This window comes from Aythya ferina (assembly GCF_964211825.1).
Source record: "Aythya ferina genome assembly, chromosome: 8".
In the NCBI taxonomy this organism is placed as follows: domain Eukaryota; kingdom Metazoa; phylum Chordata; class Aves; order Anseriformes; family Anatidae; genus Aythya; species Aythya ferina.
This window is the reverse complement of record NC_140304.1, coordinates 3899037-3919197: the sequence shown is the minus strand read 5'-3', so window position 1 is coordinate 3919197 and position 20161 is coordinate 3899037. Positions and strand designations below refer to the sequence as shown.

The window sequence follows — 20161 nt, the reverse complement described above, 5'->3', positions numbered from 1 at the left end:
TTTCCAGCTGTGCCTCTTTATTGCATATTGTTAGCTTTTTATTCTTTTCCTGAGTTCTTTGGTCTGTTATTCTTTGTGTGGTATGCTTGGTCCTTTCAGAATGTCTTTTCTTATCTTCCCCGTATCGCTGCTATCTCATGTGTTACCCATTGCCAAAACACGTGGTGTCTACATCTGCTCTGACAACAGCAGGTTGGATGCAAGCAAGATTCCATACCCTTGTGTGAACATGAAGGCTGTTATAAATTTGCCACTTAAAATTTGTGCGTGAAGCAGCATGAAAGGGAAGTTAGCAGAATGCCAACTCATATCGGAAGAACTTTCACAGTCCCGGTAAAATTGCAAACTAAAGTGTTATGTGTGTTTAACAAGTAATTAACTTTTATATAATTACCTGTCTTTGAGGATTATCTGCATCACTTTATAAACTGAGAGAACTATACAAATTCCAAAACTGTCTGCTTCCACTTCAGAATTACCAGTTACATGGGCAATATTTGTGGTAATTAGTAACAAAAAGCATACAGAGTTTCAGAAAACACCTCGTGCAGTGGAGTTTCTCAGTATGAATCCTGTCTTACCAATATATTCTTGTTTGTGGGGGAAAAGCGTTATTTGTGTGTGAGTTTGCATGCACACTATTTTTAGTGCCTTAAAAATAATTTTCCTCTAAATGAACTGAAAAGAAATAACATGCTGATGCTAATGAGGCATTGATTACAGCCACCCACGGTTCTACTTAATATTTTTCTCTATTGATTTTTGTTTGATTACTAACACTTAGACCTGGTTTTCTGTTGGAAGTCTGCTATTTTTGGTGTATTGATATCTGCATTTCGCAAAGAGCCTGTCTGGCCAATGTGACTATCACATAATGAAAAAATTGTTACAACAAATGTTCATGTATTATGAATGACATGCTGTCAAATGTTATGTAAATACCTGAGGGCTCAATATAGTTTCTGCAGATACTAAGAATATACACACATTTTAAAAATACATATTTTTCTTTTGTGAACAGCTGGTCAGGTACCAGTTTTAAGCTGCTTTTCCCTCTGTTTAGAATGAGAACCCCTTGAGAATGAGTCACAGCAAATGGAAAGGAGGAATTTACTAGGTGGATATTGTTTAGATTGTAATATCTTGCAGATAGGATCAAACAATCCTTTTTCTTTCTTGTTTAGTTTTTCAGCAATGCTCTGTAGATAAAACAAATGCTGTTAACTCTTTGGCAAATGGCATCTGTTTTGTTTAGTTGCTCAATATGAAGATAGTTTAAGGGGGCTTCCTATATGAAATACAGCTATTGACTACTGAATAACTTTAATTTAAGCACCGACATTATAATAAATGCAATACATAAGTCATTTTACCCTATAGCAGATGGGTGCTTAAGTCTGGAAGAGAAGATCAATGGAACAATTTAGCTTTTTGTGTTGTTTCAGTGTAGAAAGACAGTCTGTTCCAGATCAAGAGAGGTCTGTTAAGAGTATTTAGGTTTTATTGTAATAAAGCACAGTGTTACATAAGTTCACATCAAAAGAAGAAGTAGAAGTGCTATTACAAATTCATAGCAATTGTTGATTAGTCTGTTTTTAATAATTTTTCTTTTGCATGTAATCCTGTTTAATTAGATTATACTCTATCTGTTGTTTCAAGACTCCATAAACAGGAGTCTTATATACCAGCTGCTAGAGCAGGAGTTACTGTCTAAATGATATTCACAATGAGTATTTGGAAGGTTTACAATTATACCCTTGCTAATAAATTGTGCTATTTTCCCCAACAGTTTTAAGTGCTAATCTTCAGAAGGCATTTTAAAATTAGCTAAAATTCTGTCAAGAGATTTACAAAAATTGTTAGCATGAAGATAATTATGTCACAGTCCTTGGACTCCATCTCTGATTGTGTGCATAAATCAGAAAATGTCAGCTGTGTTTTCCCTTAATAATTATCCTTGCAGCAATATATTACAGTTTAGATTACTATTATAATGTTGCTTTAGGTTTATAAAACACAAGATAGTTATTCTAAAGTTTTCTACTGATGAAATATATCAGATTTCCAGAATAGCAAGTGTTTATTGGTGTTTACACTTTATTTATCAATAAGGTCAATATGGAAATAATCACTCTGCACTTTTTATACATAGACCTTTTTACGATCTAAAAGAGGTCAGATTTTTTATTACAACTTTTTAAAAAAGATTTCTGTTCTGCAGTACGGACAATATTTTCAGAAGAGTAAGCTGATATGTCCAGACATGTGGTGTGTGAGGGGATTTTTATTAATTTTTGTTTTTTGGAAATCCCTCATAGCTACCTTTGAGGAGGTAGATTGCAAACTGAAACATGGAGATAGCTATGTCTTCAGAATTTGGACCAGCACTCCAAAATCTAGGTACATTTAGCATACGCATTTTAAAATTTGGCTGCATAAACAGTAGAAAATTAAGACACTGTACTCTGTAGGAACTTATTTCATGGATAATAAAGAAAAATGGGATAAAAATTATAGTTTAGCATTAGCACCAATAGTAGACATAAACTTAACAAGTGAGAGGGATTCTAGCTTTTAAATGCTATATGTTCCTCGTGATTTTTATACAGAGGTCATTTGGCAGTAAAAATGTAAGTTTTTTAAAGATTTTTTTAATAAATGTTTGGGAAAAAAATAAGCTTCTAAAGAAAATTTCCTAAATTCTTGTGGAAGCAATGAATTTTAAGAACTCAGCAATCCTACTTACCTACAAACTTTTTTCATGGGGGAGAGAGAGGAAGAGGATATTTTAGGTAAGGTTTCTGATTTGGCAGCATATCAACTAGGATAAGAGATCTACTGAACTTCAGTGTCACAAGCTGCCTTAGAATATGTCTTACACTGTTATCAGATCAAACGATTTTATTTCTCAACTATCTAGAAATGTGTGCAAGACATTATCTGTAATACCAACACTTTTGAAAGTCTTAAGTGAAGTATTTCAGGATACAGCGGGATGTGGCTTAATGTGATCCCACTCTAGTTTGACTGGACGGAAGATTTACAGTTGATTTTGATGGAAATAGGACTACTTTTATCAGTACTGTATTGCAGAATCGGCAAATTTGGGTTTTGCTGTTCTCAAAACTATCTTAGCCCTTAGCAGAGCAGATAGCGATGCTTTTGTGATTTAGGGAGATCCTCAGTGGTGATACCAGTTGATAGACCAGTTTTGCTTTTTGAGTGTTGCATTTGACCCACTAGACCAAATCAAGATTTTTTTTCTAATGGCCAAGTCAAGTTTTTATTTAAAAAAATATATATTTATAAATAATTTAAATTATTTATTTATAAAAGTCAGTTTTTATTTAAAACTAGTGACTCTATATTTTCTAGTTGTGTGAACTAGAGATAATGTGTTACTACACCTAGTGTCAAAGAGTAAAAGTCTTTTGAACTTGGTAGTTGCTGACTACCAAGTCATATATATATATATATATATATATATATATATATATATATATATATTTGTTACAGAAGCTTTGTTTATTAATTTTCCTTCTTCCTCATCTTCATATATTCATCCTTCATCAATTCATCCTTCTCATTTCTGATTGCATGCCTCACCAGTATGCTATGTATAATGCCACAGATACTTACGGATATCTAAGGTACATTGCCCTTTTTAACTAGTTATCACATAGTTTTATTTAAGATCTCATATGATAAATAAACCATTCATTTATATATCCAAACAGTTCCCTTGATATTTTGCTTCATTTAAAAACCTTAAAGTATTTATTCTTTAAGAAGAAAACACAGGATTTATTTTTGTGTGGCTTTTTGATATGCATTGATAGTTTGATTTATAATGACCATGTCCCTAATCATATCTCTGCCTACTTATTTTTCATCCCAAACTTCTCAAAGGTGGTATTTAGTTTAGTGTCATACAGCACTATAGATCTGCCAACAGCAAAAGCATATAGAGCAATATATAATTATTCAACCACAGAGTTAAAGTTTCTAGACCCTATCTATATCCACAGAAAATCACTTGGCCGTAAACCTCCAAAGCCATTGCTTGTGTTTTGATTTTTCTGCTTGAACTGCTGCTAAAAACAAACAAACAAACAAAAAAACACCTGGGAGTTTAATTGCTCATTATACTTAAATCTACAAAGTATTATGGACCAAAACATTCTTTCCTGTGCAAGATGTATATACATATTAACCTAGATGTTGTACTAAAGTTTCATCACTTTGTAGATGTATTCTTCAGAGTATTCTCATGCTCAGTTTCATGCATATTGGTAGCCTTTCTCATAGGCTGGTATTCTTTTAGAGGGTCTGGAGATGTAGTGCGCAACCTGATACTTAGAGCTGTGAGGAAGTACTATCTATAGACTATAAGCTATGCTTATATTTTGGTCTTTCAGACTTCTGTTCTCTTTTCATTGAGAGGATTGGATCCAATGTAAATTTTGGATTACTGCAGCTCTAACTGGAAAAGAGTAGGTATAATCAATAGTTGCTTATTCTCCTGTTCAACATGTATGCAGTAAGTGATGATATTGTATTATGAGGTTATCTTCCTTTAGGTGTTTGTATCTGCCTCTGTTTTTGGTCATTTTTTGCCTAATAGTTATAGGCTTTCCAGCTACTGTACTTGGATGAGAGCTGTTTGGCTTAAAGTAGCTGAGAAAGATAGATGTGATATTGTCCAGAAACAATTGGCAGAAGTGCTAAAAGTAAGTTAATCTTCTTGCCAATTGAATTATTATAACACCTATTATTTGAGTCTTTAAAGCGTGTTCTATTGTTTGTCCTGGATTATCTATTCATTGTTTTTTTCCACATTCGGTTTGTTATTGAGAGGGAATTTTTGTGTAAGACAACATGATCACAGCATTTTCTTTAGAAATGAGCCACCTTTGTTACCCTTCAACTGACAACACAGTACATAGACAAAGAATAAATACCAGCTGAACAGAATTTGGTGACTTACTCATTTTAGGAATTTCCACTTAGAGACCAACAATTATTTTCTGTTGTTGGTTTAGAGAGGATTTATTTCTGTTTGATAAAATCGTGTGAGCTTTCGATCCTCTGTCATTCTCTACATAATATATACTAAAACATCAAGAGAAATGAACTGCGTGGTGGTCAGATATTCCTGAACCTGTGCTGAGATGCTGGTGGCACGGGACTGTTAATAAATGGGCTTTCCTCTTACAGTGCTTGGAGCTTTATTCCAAATGGTGTTTCCTTTGGTCTGTTTTCCAGGAGGATGTGAGTTTTGATTGTTTTCTTGCACAGATGCTTTCAGTTTAATACATATAAATCTGGAATTCTTTATTGTCAGTTTGGATTTCTTTTGTGTACGTGCTTGGAGCTGAAAGTCAATGCATGCTGATCTGAATAATGGAGTATTTAATTGTAGAACTCCCTTTCTTTTTTGTGTAATCCTTTTGAGTTTTTGAGTAGGATTTTGCCATACAAAGGGTATTTGATTGGAATAAAAAACAAAGACAAATATTAGATTAGTCATGGGATAAGATTTACTACTACTTAAGACATTTATCACTTTAATAAGGGAAAGAAAATTTCAGAGTTCCAAATGTGGGTTTGTTTGTTTCTCCTGCTCAGAAATGTAATGCATTGTTAAAGTATTAAAACTTTATGTTAAAGCATGTATGATTTTATTTAAAAATAACATTAATTGAACAAACTAAGGTATCTTGTTAGGCCATTTAGAAATATGTATTTTCTCTCCCATAATGCTCTTACAAGAGCTGCTACCTGAATATAATTATAAAAATAAAGAATCAATATACAAAAGAAATAATAGGTAACATTTACTATATCTCTTTCAGATATCAACTTGCAAATTGATTCAAATATTAAAACCTAAAAAGCAGTATGACCACATAACAGTTCATATATTCTGTTTGAAGATACTGCATAAAGAGACTGACAATGGTTTCTTCATGGTTGTTAGCAATAGTAACCGTTATGCTTGCAACTTGTGTTTCTTTTCAACCCATGTGGCAAAATGATGCCTCCCAGAGGTAAGTTTTGGTATTGGCGAAAGGTGCTGCAAAGAACAGGGGTACCTCAAAGACTCGTGCACTGGAGAAGCCTCAAGACAATATAAAATCCTACAGACGATGCAGGTGTTCAGAGAACTCTTGTTTGCTGGTATTTCACACTCACTTTACACAGATATAAATTTCTGTATTACCCAGCATCTGCTGAATCAATTTTACTGCCTATATGGGAGTAGGAGAAAAGCATTGGCACTCTGGAGTAATGGAACTAGTCACACATTTAATAATAAGTAACAGAACATAGGGAAGTTTTGTTTCATTTATTGTTGCAAAATCGTTGGCTTCATATTACTTTTAGAAATACTGGCGAGCTCTAACCTGGAAAATATATCAAATCCTTGAGATATCCATAAGCAATTAATTTTTTCAGTTTCTGTTTTAAAAACTGTAGAGCTAATAAAGCTAGGTTTGTTATAACAACACTGCCTGTTTCATTGGAATAGAATTTATAACTTTTATTATTGTAAATACACATTTAGGTTTTAATTCTTGTGTGTGTGTAGTAGCTTTGTTGCCTTGCATATTGATAATGGAAAATTTTATTTTCCTTAAAAAAAAAAAAATGAAGGAAGGAAGGAAAAAAGTGTAAATTCTGTACATTTCATTATGGAACATTTATAAGATGATTTCCATGACAACCATATAATAAGATTCATATTTACTTTGTTTCTGAGTTCTCAATGTCTTTTTAATGACTCCCGTGTAATTAAAACAGAATGCATAATTTGTGAGATTACATAATATATATCAGTTTTGTTTGCATGATGCTGAATAATGTCAATACATGCACAATAAACTGTTTAAAAGCCTTACATGGATTCTTCCATTTGTTGCAGAACTGTGAGAAACTAGAAAATAATTTTGATGACATCAAGCACACGACTCTTAGTGAGCGAGGAGCACTTCGAGAAGCAATGAGGTAAGTCTGGGTCACCATAGCAACAGTCACAGATGTGGTAAAGAAAGAGTCATTCTTCATTATTGGGGGAACAAATGAGTTCATTGCCACCATTCAGCTCTATTCTCTAAGGTATTAATTTGTCAGTGGAGAGGCTTCCCTTGAGGCTGTACTTTGGTTTTGAAGCTGCATAAATGTTAAGCCTGACTGCACAGTAAAAAACGTAAATGTTTAATTTGTTATTTAAAATGCTTAAGGGGTGCCTTGCTTTATATTTATACTAAACTGTGAGTGAATGAAAATATTGTTCATCTAAATTCTGTAAGTGTTAAAGAAATTGTATAATGCTGTTTGAACAAACCTGTGTTTGCTTCTAAATTGGATTTGATTTTTATGTATGTAGTGGCCTGTGTACTCTGATTTTATCACCATATTTACATGATTTTGGTTTCCTTAATGGAATTTTAAAATGTATCGTGTATTTAATATATTGTGGAGATGTATATTTTGCTTAATATCCTCTTATCACTTCATGTAATGCTTATTGGATGGGGGTTAAAAGTAGTCAGTACACGAATCTTTTCCTAACACCATTACTTGCGCTGTAGAATATCTGGGAACAGGACTACAAAGAAACTCACCAGCTATAGTGCCTGAAAAAAGGGAATGATCGGTGTGATAAAAGGAGGTGGAATTAGAGACAGGTTTTCTAAAATAACTTGCTAAATAAATTCAGAAAGAATGGTAATTTTAGGATTATCTTTGTATCAGAAAATCAGAGTAACCTATACTTTGAAAGGTTTTGAAAGACAGACAGCAAGGTGTAATGATGCACACATCACTTCATTTCTCTTGCCTAATGTCAAAGTAACTTCTTAAATTTGCATTTGCACAGTAAAAAATAAAAACAGCAAAAATATTGAGAAGAGTTTGAAAAACTAATTACACTCATTTGCTATGATTGTGTTCATAATTCCTTTACATTTATGGATGTGTGTGAATGACTTTATTTGCGTGACTCTGACTTTATGTTCATGATGCTCGTGTCTCATGAACACTGCTATGAATAACTGTTTGTAAAGACGTTTTGCAATTGCAAATTTGAAATGCAACCTGCCTCTTTTAAAGCCTTACTTATTACCTCCGAATTATATTCCTTCCTTTCTGAAATATTCAGAAAATTATTTCAAATAAAGATTTAGGGAACATTTGGTGTGTGAAACTACTTTTAGTATTTTCAGCAAGCTGGGTTTCAAGTTGCTGGTCTCCTGTAACAACATTCCATGGATGGTTTGCGGCGTTTTGTGCTACATGACTCAGCACAGTTAATCTTTTAAAAACTTGGAAGCTGACAGCTATTTGGTGATAAACATTCACTAGCAAACAGATCTTTGGCATTTCAAAGGTCATGTATCTGTTACAAGGACTGTATACAAGATTCTTATGATTCTATGCATTGCATACAATAAAAAGCACTCTCCAAACTCAAAAATTTGCATCTTGGCCATTTCTGGTAGCATACAAACCATTCTGAGAAATAGTTATTAAGTGTGACAGATACTGTGCAGTGCTGGAATTCTCTTAATCGCAGGCAATGTTATATAGTTATATATATATATATAATTATATAGTTCTGTTTTTTTCTTAGATGTTTTTATGGAGGTAAAGAAAATACCTGACTTACTACATAAACACTGTACCGTGTTTTTACAGAATACTTGAGTAACACATTAAAGGTGCAAGAGATTAGAGGGGTGTATGTGTGTAGTTGCATGTTGTTGTTGTTGTTTTCAGACATAAAAAGGCATTTATTTTAGGCTGTACAGTTCCTTTCAGCTGCTGCACAGTCACCACATATCCTCGATAGCTTCATTTTTCTGTTTGGATCCCAAGATAATCTGCAACATATTTAATTCTAGCAATATGTCTTTGACAGATGAAAGTTCACTCTGTTTTCCCGTCACCATAGTGGACGTTGGACCAAATGTGGGAGAACGTAGGTTTTCTGGCATTGGTATTGAGATACCTTCTTCCTTTTTGTTGTGGAAGCATGTGGAGTGGTTTGCACATTGCACAGAGGCACTAAAATCATATGGGCATGAAAGCAACAACAAAAAATCCTAGTTGGATAGCTAAGCGGATGTATGTGGATCTCAGATGAGCCTTAAGTTGAGTGGGCAGTCTGCCCAAATCCTCACTGATTTCCCAGAGTAGTACTACTGGTCTGCCAGATGAGAGACACAATGAACATTTTTCCCCAGTGCTCCTGTTTGGAACTAGACCTTCCGTTTTAACTTTCTCTTTGAGAAAAATGGTCAATTTAATATGGGTTTCAGTACATCTGAAGTCTATGAATATCACTGTGCTCCACATAAACACTAATAACCAAGAAGGGTCTTGTTCTTTTCCAGCTCTTCAGAAACCAAATGATATACAAATTAAGGATTACTGGAAAATCATGTTTCTTGTTTATATATATAAAGAGTGTATGTGGTGTCTCTGTGCGTATGTGCAAAATAAACTTTCTGGAAGGTTTTGAAATGATTATAAAGCATATGAACTTTCTCTAGTTCTACTTTACGTATTATTATAGACCTTGAATGAGATAATGAGATAAGCTAAGATAGTGTTATCATAAGAATTTGGTTTATAGTAGTTTGCATGTAAAATCATAAAGCATTCAATTCATTTCATGTTATTCTTGTTTTGATGATGTACTCTCAAATGTTTATTATATTTTAATATAACTGTAAAGTTTGAGTGAACAATAAAAATTATTTTTTTGAACAGAGGTTTATGAATGGACAGTGTATTGCTTTACATGCCTTGAAAGTATATACTATAATATAATTAGGTGTTTTATGTAGTTGGCAGAAAAATAGCATATTATATATATACACTTATAATATCAGGTTATATAAGTAAGAGCATTAAGCTTTTATTAAGCAGGGCTCAATTTGTACTTCATATATTAATCCTTGTAAAAAAAAAAAAACTGGATCCTGATCCTCAGTGAAGCTTCATTCTAGCAAATCAAAGGAGCTTTTAGATTGGTTTGGTTGCTACATGGAGATATGTGGCATAGGTAACTGTATGCTGACCCTGGTGTCATAGGAGGCTAACCCAGACTGTTGCTGTAACTGTGCCTCTGGGAACGTACAGTAAAGCAGTCCTGAGAACTTTTAGAACAAACAAGCAAACCCTGCCTCCAGTTGCTACAAAGTACGTTTTAGCAGAAATGTGGAGGAAATCCAAACCCAATCATTTAGTATATATTTAGAGGAAAAGAAGATGTAAATTAAGATTTAAACTAGGTTTAACAAGGTGAAGGACAAATTTCAGAAAGCAACACATATCAGCTGGCAGGAAGGGAGTTTTTTTTTTTCTTTTTTTTTTCTCTCCACTGAATCCATTTGTTTGCAGTATGTACAAACATACTGATAAGATCCTCCCAAGCCTCCCCTGCTCGAGGCTAAATGCCCCCAATGCTCTCAGCCTGCCCTCATGGGGCAGACGCCCCAGTTCCTCCATCACCTCAGTGCCCTTTGCAGGACTCACTCTGGTAAGGCCACGTCCCTGCTGTGGGGAGCCCGGCTCTGGGCACAGCGCTCTGGGTGTCCCACCAGTGCTGGGCCGTGGGGAGGGATCACCTCCCTCGGCCTGCTGGCAATGCTTGGCCTGATGCAGCCCAGGGCACTGCTGGCCTTTGCTGTAAGGACACGTGGCTGGCTGGTGGTCAGCTTGTCCTCCAAGACCCCCAGGGCCTTTTCTTCAAAGCTGCTTGCCAGATGGTTGGCCTCTGCCTGTGCTGGTGCCTGGGGTTGTTCCTCCACAGGTGCAGGACTTAATTTATCTAATTTTCTTTGAACTTTTTGAGATTTCTTTTGGCTTATTTCTCCAAGCCTGTTGATGCCTCTCTGAACAGCAGCACAACCCTTTGGAGTATCAACTGTTCCTCACAATGTTCCAACATCTGCAGACATTCTGAGGGGTTACACCTTAGTGACAGGGAACTGAACTATGCACATACAGTATTGCATCTGAAATTATGGTCCATTGCTTGTGAGCACTCTACTAATGATATGCTTTAGGCATATGTCTATCATAGTTTTCATGAACTTGGTTGGTGTCAGACAAATGAAGCCAGAGTGAATCCTGTGCATCTGGCAATGCGGTTATTTACTTAGTGATGTGGTGGCTTATGGATGTGAGCAATCAGCTAGTAAGACTGGTGAGATGTTTTATACATGAATAGGTCTTACTTGTAGGTAAATACATCTACAGTCTGTTTTCTGAACATTGGCTGAGTTGCATGAAAGCTTTGCAAGTGAAAATTAAAGCTGAATATTTTTTCTATAGACTTTATGTTAATAAAGAAAGATTTAAACATATTTCATATTTCCAAGTAGGAAAGGAGAGAGAGAAAGTTTACTAGTCTGTTTGGACCAGTCTAGAAAGGCATCAAACTTCATTTGGAATTTTTTTTTGCATTTGCAAATTTGCATACTGTTTTGGATAATGTGAACAGGGGAGTGAGACTTCAGCTATGATTTCCAGTTTGACAGAAGCAGTTTCTGTTAATGATATTCACTCTGTTGTCTCGACAACTGTGTAAGTTGGGGTTAGTAATAATCAAGCTGCTTTTAATATGATCTAGACTCAGATGTATTTGACAAACAGTTTCGATGGCTGGGCAAAACCCAAGGAAATTATACTGTAAGAAGTTCCATGACTTCACAAGTGTTTGTGGGTTTACAGAATTATAGTAAGAGATTTTAAAAACTGTGGGCAAAATTATGCAGTGCAAACTACAAAATGTCTAATAACCTGCTTGTTAGGGCTTCAAGTCCGTACTGTGCACAGTAAACATATCAGTACTGTGTTTATCTGTACAATTCTTGAAAAATATTTTTTTTGGTGGGGGAGAGGAGGAAAAAAAAAAAAAAAAAAACACAACAAAAAAAGAGCTAACACTTTCCTCACACTTCAGTGGACAGGAGCCTGTTTTGCTTTTGAGCCATTTAGTTTTATAATTTAAGGAAAAAATTGGATAACAGTCAAAAATTTGCTTTTTAGCAAACTGCAGGAGATGTTGTCTGATGTTGGTACTGAAAGAGATTTTGAAAACCACTGTGGCAGATGGCTTACCACAAAGACTCCAAAGATGCCATGCAGTGGGTGCAGTGTCGTACCTTTCAGTGACTAACAGCTACTCATCTGCAAACTGTTAGAGCAGAAAATTGCATTAGAGAATCTTGAGTTCCCTCTATGGGTTCCCCCTTTGTTACTTTTTAAATGGAAGATTTTAAAATATTTCTTGGATTTGTTTTATTTATTTTATTTTATTTTTGCTACCATTAACAATCAGGCAAATGCCCTGAATTGCTACTACTAGGCTTATGAATACCTTTAGTTTCATCAGCTTGTACACTGGAAAAGGAATAGGTTCATCTTGGAAAAAAAAAAAAAAAGTGTGGAGATAAATTGAGGAAGCTTGCTGATGGCCTTGTACAGCTTTCTGTAGGTTATTGATATTTTAATTAATTTATTTATTTTTTATGTTCAGGGGCTGTGAATGATTTAATTGGAAGGTGCTTATACTATTTTAGATCATAAAAAAAAGTCTGGGACACACTAGCTGGGCATGTTACAGCTTTGTCAAAGTATCACGGTGTTTTTATTCAAGCTGTTGAAGCTCATGCTGTTTTGTCTGTAATTCATGAATTTAATCTCCACTGTAGCCAACCTACATGGCGTATCACATTCCACATGTGCTCAAGAAACTACTACAGTAACATCAGTTTTGTGTGGAGACAGAAACCAGTTTGCCTTTACCAATACTGCTTTAAATATTTGCTCTTGTTTTTTTTTGAAACATTTATTGAAGTTCTCAAAATCCTCTAAAAACGTTATCTGTCTTCCCTCCTTTCCATCATGTCCTTTTGAAGTCACTGGGCTTTGTATTGCCATGGGCATCTCTGATGCTATTCTCCTTGGAGTTCAAGATAGAAAGCAGAGCTTGGACTGAGGATACAATAGTCTTTGTTCAAAACTGCATTATTATGTGGTTTGTGTCTTTGCATTGTTACGTTCATTATGGACAGATCATAATTATCTTTTCTGATTATAGTGTGTTTAGAACACTTCAGTTTTACTGAGTATACTGAGTATTAGTAGCTCTGCTTACATTTTTCTTTTTGCTACTTCTCAGGAATCTTGACTTACGCTGTACCAGGTGTTGCAGTTCTGGAGATAAGAGTAAATCTCCATTTTCCTAGAAATGTTTTGTATATTGGGATGAGAGTGTTTCAGAGATTAAACTGGGTCCAACTCTGCCCCAAGATACTTAACTTTCATCAAAGTTAATCTGCCCTTCCTCTGTAGACTTCTGAACTTAAATCCTGTTTACTTACTTGAGGCTATTTGGGAGAGCAGGAAAAGATTTTCAGTAAAACAAGTAGATTCTGGTTGAACATTAAATTTAAATAGTAAGATCCTAATGTGTTGGATTTTTTTCAATAAATTAGTTGTGTAAGAAGTTGTGCAGTACTGCACATTTAGCTATTTGTCTACAGACTTTTGGAGAAACAATTTCCATTTGTGATTCTAAAGAGGCTTTACAGGAGAACCTCTTTTATTGAAGTTGCTGTTGAAAAAGTTGGTTGGCAGCCAGTTAAGCCCTGGAACACTTTAGGCACTACTGAGCCACATTGCTTGTTCGTATGTATATAGCCATTCTAGGGTATATTGTGCTAGTAGAGAAATTGCCATTTTAGGGATAAATTCCTTGACTGCCAAAATCATGGGCAAGGGCTGGTTAATACTACAGGAGAGGGGAGAACACTGCTGTTCAAGTAGATGCAGATGAAATCCCTGATTTTCCTTCTCTAATACAGGAAGCCATTTAACTAGAAGGAACTAGACAGCATAAATGGTTTTGCTCTTTTCAGGTTGAATTAGATATATTTCAGTGAGTGTAAAACTGTACCTCCTTGTATTCTCTGCTTCTGTGATCAATTTTTATTATTTTATTCTACTTGGGCATGCTGGATGAGTGAAGACTTTACCCCTAAATTGGAAGGGCCTGAGTAATCTTTTGGTGCTGCTAAACATTTTGTTGTCCAATAGTGTAACAAAGTAATAACACACAAAATGTATTTTTCTTAATATTATAACTGGGAACAGGGCTCTGAAATGTAACTCTCTTAATATTTTCTCTTCTATCATGTTCATTTAATTCTTGATGTAAGACAAGAATTCATTGCTCCTGTACTGAGTGTGTGAAACCACGAGTTGATAATGGTAGCTCAGTGTTTGCAAAATAAAATGTCGTTCCTGTAGTGTGGTCCAATTACACAATAGTAAAGCAGGGATGTAACACAGCAATGCTGCTTTCCTATTTGTTTCAGTAAGTTTAGCACAGCGGGAGATGTGGCATTCTTCCAAGATAATGCGTCAAGTTTACAGTTGGCTGGAAGTGCAATGGAAGTTATTCTAAGACTTCACATGCTGGCTAATAACTCTGGTTGAATGTGTGAGATAACACCAAATACGTTTCATAAGACAACTGTTTCATTGCAAGGATTTTATATCTTAATTTTGAGACGCTATGGTATTCCAGAGATATTTGAACAAGCATCTCTGTAGATGCTGCATTTACAGCATTGCAGTTTTAGTGATCAAGTGTAATTTCTGTATGGGTAGAGCTCACATACGTTATTTCAAGGAACCTGCTGAATCTTATGAAGCCAGAAATAACTTCTCCATTAATTTGGTCAAATGATGTAAATGCGTATCTAATGTTTTTGAGGAAAGATATATCTAAAATAACAACGACTGTAAAACAGTAGCATTTCTTTTTGAAGCTCATAGAGCTAGTAACATATCAGTAATTTGGCAGGTAGGGAGAAATCAGAGATGGCAAGGCATCTTTCTCAGTAGTGAGACCTGGGGGTTGGATAAGAATGTCCAAGAATTTTTTGCTGTTTATATCATTTCAGTAATTTTGCCACCACGTTAAAGCCATTCTGAAAATAAATTTTTAAAATCCAATGTAGCAGACACCACTTGCACAAGGTCTGGCAGTAGACTACCACAACTCTTTCAAAGGTGTGTTAATATTCTTTTAAAATTTTGAATGAACCTTTCTCAGTAAAATGAACACATTAAAATAGCATGGGAGTAGCTCTATAAACTTCTTGTTATCTCTCAGCATGTTTCAAGTATGAGGTGGAACAACTACTATGTAAGGAGTATTAGAAAATAGTTCACAGTTTTGGAGTTCATCTTCAGCATTATTAGCAGTCTCAGAACAGAGGTTAAGTGTATACTAAAAATAATATTTTTTTTTTTTCTGGGGGGGAACCCCAGATACAGGACATTATTTAGTTTTCAGAAGGTTATTGAACGCTGTCATAGGTGAAAATACCATCTGTACTGGGCCTGGCTATATTTTGTGATTATAAAGGTAAAATTCCTAATCCTAGGTATTTTGTATCCCCACTACTCATTTCTCAATCTGTCTTCTAAAAAAGAATATCTGACATATCAGAAATATTCTCTACGTTAGTAAGTTTAGGCTTACAGTAATTGCTGTGAGCTTCTAAAGCTTGCCAAAGATCTTTAGTTACATACATGCACTTTCCTGAAGCATTTCTGTATGCCTTTGGCAGCATTGATCTGGTAAATGGAAGGTTGTTTGTCATTGGCAGCATTTGTCTTTGCAGGAAGCGTGTTTGTTCCAACTGATTGGAGTTGTTTCAGCACTGACACCTGAAGAGTGTATAAAAGAAAATAAAGAACTGAGAAAATTCACAGAGTTTAAAGAAAAAAAAAAATCCAACAGGCTTGGCAAATGCTCTTTCAGGCTGAAGTAGTGTCTGGTGTGTGGGGAAAAATGACCACTGATTTAGCAGAGCATCAAGCCTCTGTACAGGGCTAGCAATGCAAAGGTAGCTGCAGACAGTTATTAACAGGACTGGAAGATGGGATCAGTACTAAGAGTATCCTTCAGTAATTCTTACCAGCATTAACAGCACATGCCAATTGCCCATGTAGCTAATATAGTGAGTTTGCTGGCTGCAAAAGTATGTTGTGAATGCAGTCTGGGTTTAAGGGTCCTTGTTCATCAGAATTGGCTCACGCAGTGGTGAGTGGAGAAAGAGTGAGAGTTGAGTGGATGAGGGCACGTGCTTATTTGGCAAAGGATATATGTTGAATTCCTGGGCCTACTGTGGCAATGATCAGAGTGCCTTCCAGATGAATAATTGAGTATAGGGTGGTCAAAATTTTCCTCTCAGCAGTGACATAATTTGGCATAGCATGTGCCAATATTTAATGAAGAATACACACTTGGGACATTCCAAGCTGGCTTTATGCCCCTACAGCTGCTTTTAGAACTCTGAAAGCTTTATTTTGGATTGGGGGAAAAAAACAACCAAACAAAAAACAATGATAAAAAACAAACACATCTGAACATCACCTGTCAGGGATTTGGGGGACAGTATCTTGTGGTAGCAATCACGAAAGGAGGATCAGTCAGAGATAAAGATCAAAACTACAGAGTGACAAAACATGCTTGTCCCTGGATATTCTGGATCAGAGTATCTGCTCGACACCTTGGTTTGCTTTGATGACTGACATCGACACTGAGATACTGCTGCCTTTTCAGTAACAAAATTCCAGCTAAACCACTGAGCCTGCGTATGTAACATGCTGTGATTTTTTTCACCTGTTTCCTTATGGACAAACATATACTGAGAGAACAAGGTGTTACAGTATGAGTTTCTGATGCTATGTAAACAGGCCTGTAAAAAGCAGGAGAATGTAAAAAGCAAGAGAAATATCCAGTTTATTGAGGATATTTCTATCTTTCATCCAAATTCTCATACCTGCTACTGTACCAAGCAGATTGACTGGAAGGATTAAACTGTATTTTGTTTATTGTTAACAAGCAGTGATCAGTTACCTCCTTAAATTCCATAATTCAGTGTTTTCCAGAGGTTCAATTGTTATTGCAATGAATTTTCACCAGTAAATTTGTAAGTATTTCCATGCATTGCGTAGCAGCATGTCATCTTTCAGTGTGGAACTCTTTTTGTGGTAATAGTGCAACATAATAACATGGAGCATTCAGCAGGTGAAAGGACAGCGCCTCTCAGGTAAAGTTGGAATTATTTATGAAAACATAGCCTCTATTATTATTGTCCTCCTAAATATGCAACTTAGTGCTGTATATTTGCACTTAAATTGTCATTTAGGAATTAATGTGGAAAATGAATAGCAGAAAGAAAACGTTCAGCATTTTTATGCTGCTTCCTGGCTGCAGTTAGAACAATGGGTCAAAGGCACTAAATATAATCTGCTAATTTGCTCATTTTATTTTTTCCTTTTGAATTCTTCCAGTCAATGGATAATGGTCAGTTAATAGAATTAAATCTATTGCTTCATTTTATTTATTTATTTATTTTTTCATTTTAAAGGAGGGAGAAGGATTTTTCTCATCATCTTCACTGATTGCCAAGTTATTTGTATGTAGGGAGAAGATTCTTTTTGTATAATCAATCTGCTGCTACCCATTTTACTGCCAAGCATTCCTTCTCTATGGTAGCGTAATGTTACCTAGGGAACAGCTTAAAGCTGACACATACAGTGGTGCCACAAATTAATTTCACAGTTATCAGGATATAGGGTGATAACAACAACATGAGCTACTGTGAAATTACCATTGTTCCCATTGAGTTACAGTGTAATTATTACTTTTGTGGCAACTATGCAAATAACTCATGTCACCACTGTAGGATGGGATGTGCTTTCCTTTCTCTGATTCAGTACTTTGTGCTTCAGAGACATCTTTATGTACTATAAACTAGAGCTGTGCTTTGAATTGAAATCTAAATGTGGTTATGGCTTGCAAACCAAAAACAAAACAACAACAAAAATCATATATAAAAAAAAAACAAAACAAAACAAAAAAAAAAAAACACAAGCAAGTTAAAAAAAACAAACAACCCTAACACTTAAGAGACAAAACTAAAAAAAAATCCTCTGCTGTCTGTCCATTATCAGCTGGAATCATAGCTGCATATGTGTGCTAATTTAACAAAGTAACAATCAAGCTGTTATTTTTCCATTATTTCCAGCATGAAATTGGGAATCTTCCTTCAAGAAGGGAGCTTTGGGATAGTTATTTTTACTAAGGGACAATTTCAGGTTTCATTGCTGCCACTTCATGGCAGCTGTTTGATGGAAGGGGACAGGGAAAGAAATTTGATTACATTATATATTCTTATATCAATAGGCAGGAAAAAATACCGTTCCCAATACATAAGAAACAACAATAACAACCTGCAGCTGCTGAAGCTTAATTATGGCAGAAAACAAGGTCATGTAATGTGGTGAAGTGGGCATGGGTGCTCCTTGTATCACTTAAAACCAGAATTAAGTATGCTTTGGGGGACTGCAGGTTAGGAAGGTAAGTTCAGTGATTATTTTTCCTCCTCTTCTTCATTAGATTGGGATTTTCAAAAGGTTCTACAGGGAGTTAAGATGTGCAACTTGCAGTTGTGTATGAATAGCTCACCTTAAACTCCTTTTAAAATTACCATTTTAAATAAGTAGCTGATGACCAGATTTTCAAAATTGCTGAGAAACTAAGAGCTTTAAATATTTAAATCCTAAGGAGGAAGAAAGAAAATTTTGAGACAAATCATTTAGAAAAATATCATAGATACCATTATATGGGAAGAATAAGCAAATGAGACCTAATTAAATAGGTCTGTAACAAGCAAAAATCTGTATGCATATGGTAACTCAGAATTGTCAAAATTATGAGTGCAAGATAATTTTCACTGAAGGACAAGATTTTTGATGATGAATCTTCCTTCTATTTTATATTTTAATGAAACTTCATTGAAAAATAACCCTAATGGAATGATGAACTCCTTTTTTTTTTTTTTTAGTATCTTATTTTATAGTAAATGAAATTGGAGAAAATGTTTTCTCATTTTAGTTGTAACTTTTCAAAGATTCTTTTGAAGAAAACGTTTCTTTAATTAAATTCAAAGTATTTTTTAAAATTGCAGGTAGCTTGCAAACTGAATCTGTTTCCCAGTTTTTGCTATATTGCACCAATAGAAATATAGAACAGCTTGATAAGCTTGTTTGTGAGAATTGACTTGTGGAGGGATAAATATGAACAATGTTCTGAAGGAACTGTCTGTGTCCATGAGCATTTCTAAAATGTGCATCAGTACTGCATCACCAAGATTTGAGCTGCAAAGATGTTGCAAGTTTGTCTGAAATACAACAGTTGCACCTTTTCTCTTGCATGGACGAGCTACCTTTTTTTTTTCTTGAAGTTGTGAATAGAATAATAGTGAAGCTAGTGTAGTAGAGATAACATCCAAATGATGATGGAATGTGAAAAAAACATTCTGGGTGTCAGACTTCCAATATATGTTATCAATGTTTTTTCAAAATAATAATTTTTCTGATGCCATTTCTTTAAAGCAAATGAAAAACAGATGTGATTACAAAATTACAAAACAATGTGTTGTTCTGCATCAAAATATTTTTTATTTTTTTTTTTTAAATTGGAATACATAAACTGATAAGGTCACTTCCATGAAGTTCCCACTGATCTGTTTTTTCTGAATTGCTGTACCTGAAGGAGAATCATTTAAAGCAATATTTGGGGTATTTTCCAGTAGTCTGTTACTTGTACACCCATCTCTAGGAAAGAATCGTTCCAGTTTCTCTTTGTCTTGATGTTTTTTTTTCTTTGGGTCAACACAACCTGCTGAGATTTTTCACTGATGTAATACACCAGTACCACATGCATGTAAACCCCACAATTGATGGTCAAGGGAGGAAGTAGTCACAAGATAAATAAACCTTATGTTCTGGCTCATTTATTATCCATGTGATGAATAATGGTGAAAAAGTGTATGGTAATTAACAGACTGGCTTCATGGAATGACTCCTGTTTATCATATGTTTGTCATTCTTTTTAAAGGTTTGCTGACAAGTATATTTATTGCAGTGTGAGGAGGTTGCTAATTAATATGGATATTAGCAAGACTTCATGAGAATACTCTAAAAAAAACTGTGTTTTAAATATTCCTTCCTTTTACTCTCCCCTCGTATCGCTTCTAGTTATTCAAGAGCCAAGCCG

The 20161-nt window shown here is 35.0% G+C and overlaps 1 protein-coding gene across 3 annotated transcripts in view; it reads left to right on the top strand.

The window, feature by feature from the left end:
- DPYD (dihydropyrimidine dehydrogenase) overlaps positions 1 to 20161 on the top strand; it is a 355040-nt gene that overhangs the window by 49746 nt on the left and 285133 nt on the right. For all 3 annotated transcript variants that reach the window (XM_084526956.1, XM_084526955.1, XM_084526958.1), the window contains one exon: positions 6926 to 7008. In XM_084526956.1, the coding sequence (XP_084383082.1) occupies positions 7004 to 7008 (5 nt within the window). In that variant the 5' untranslated portion in view covers positions 6926 to 7003. The remainder of the gene's footprint in view (positions 1 to 6925; positions 7009 to 20161) is intronic.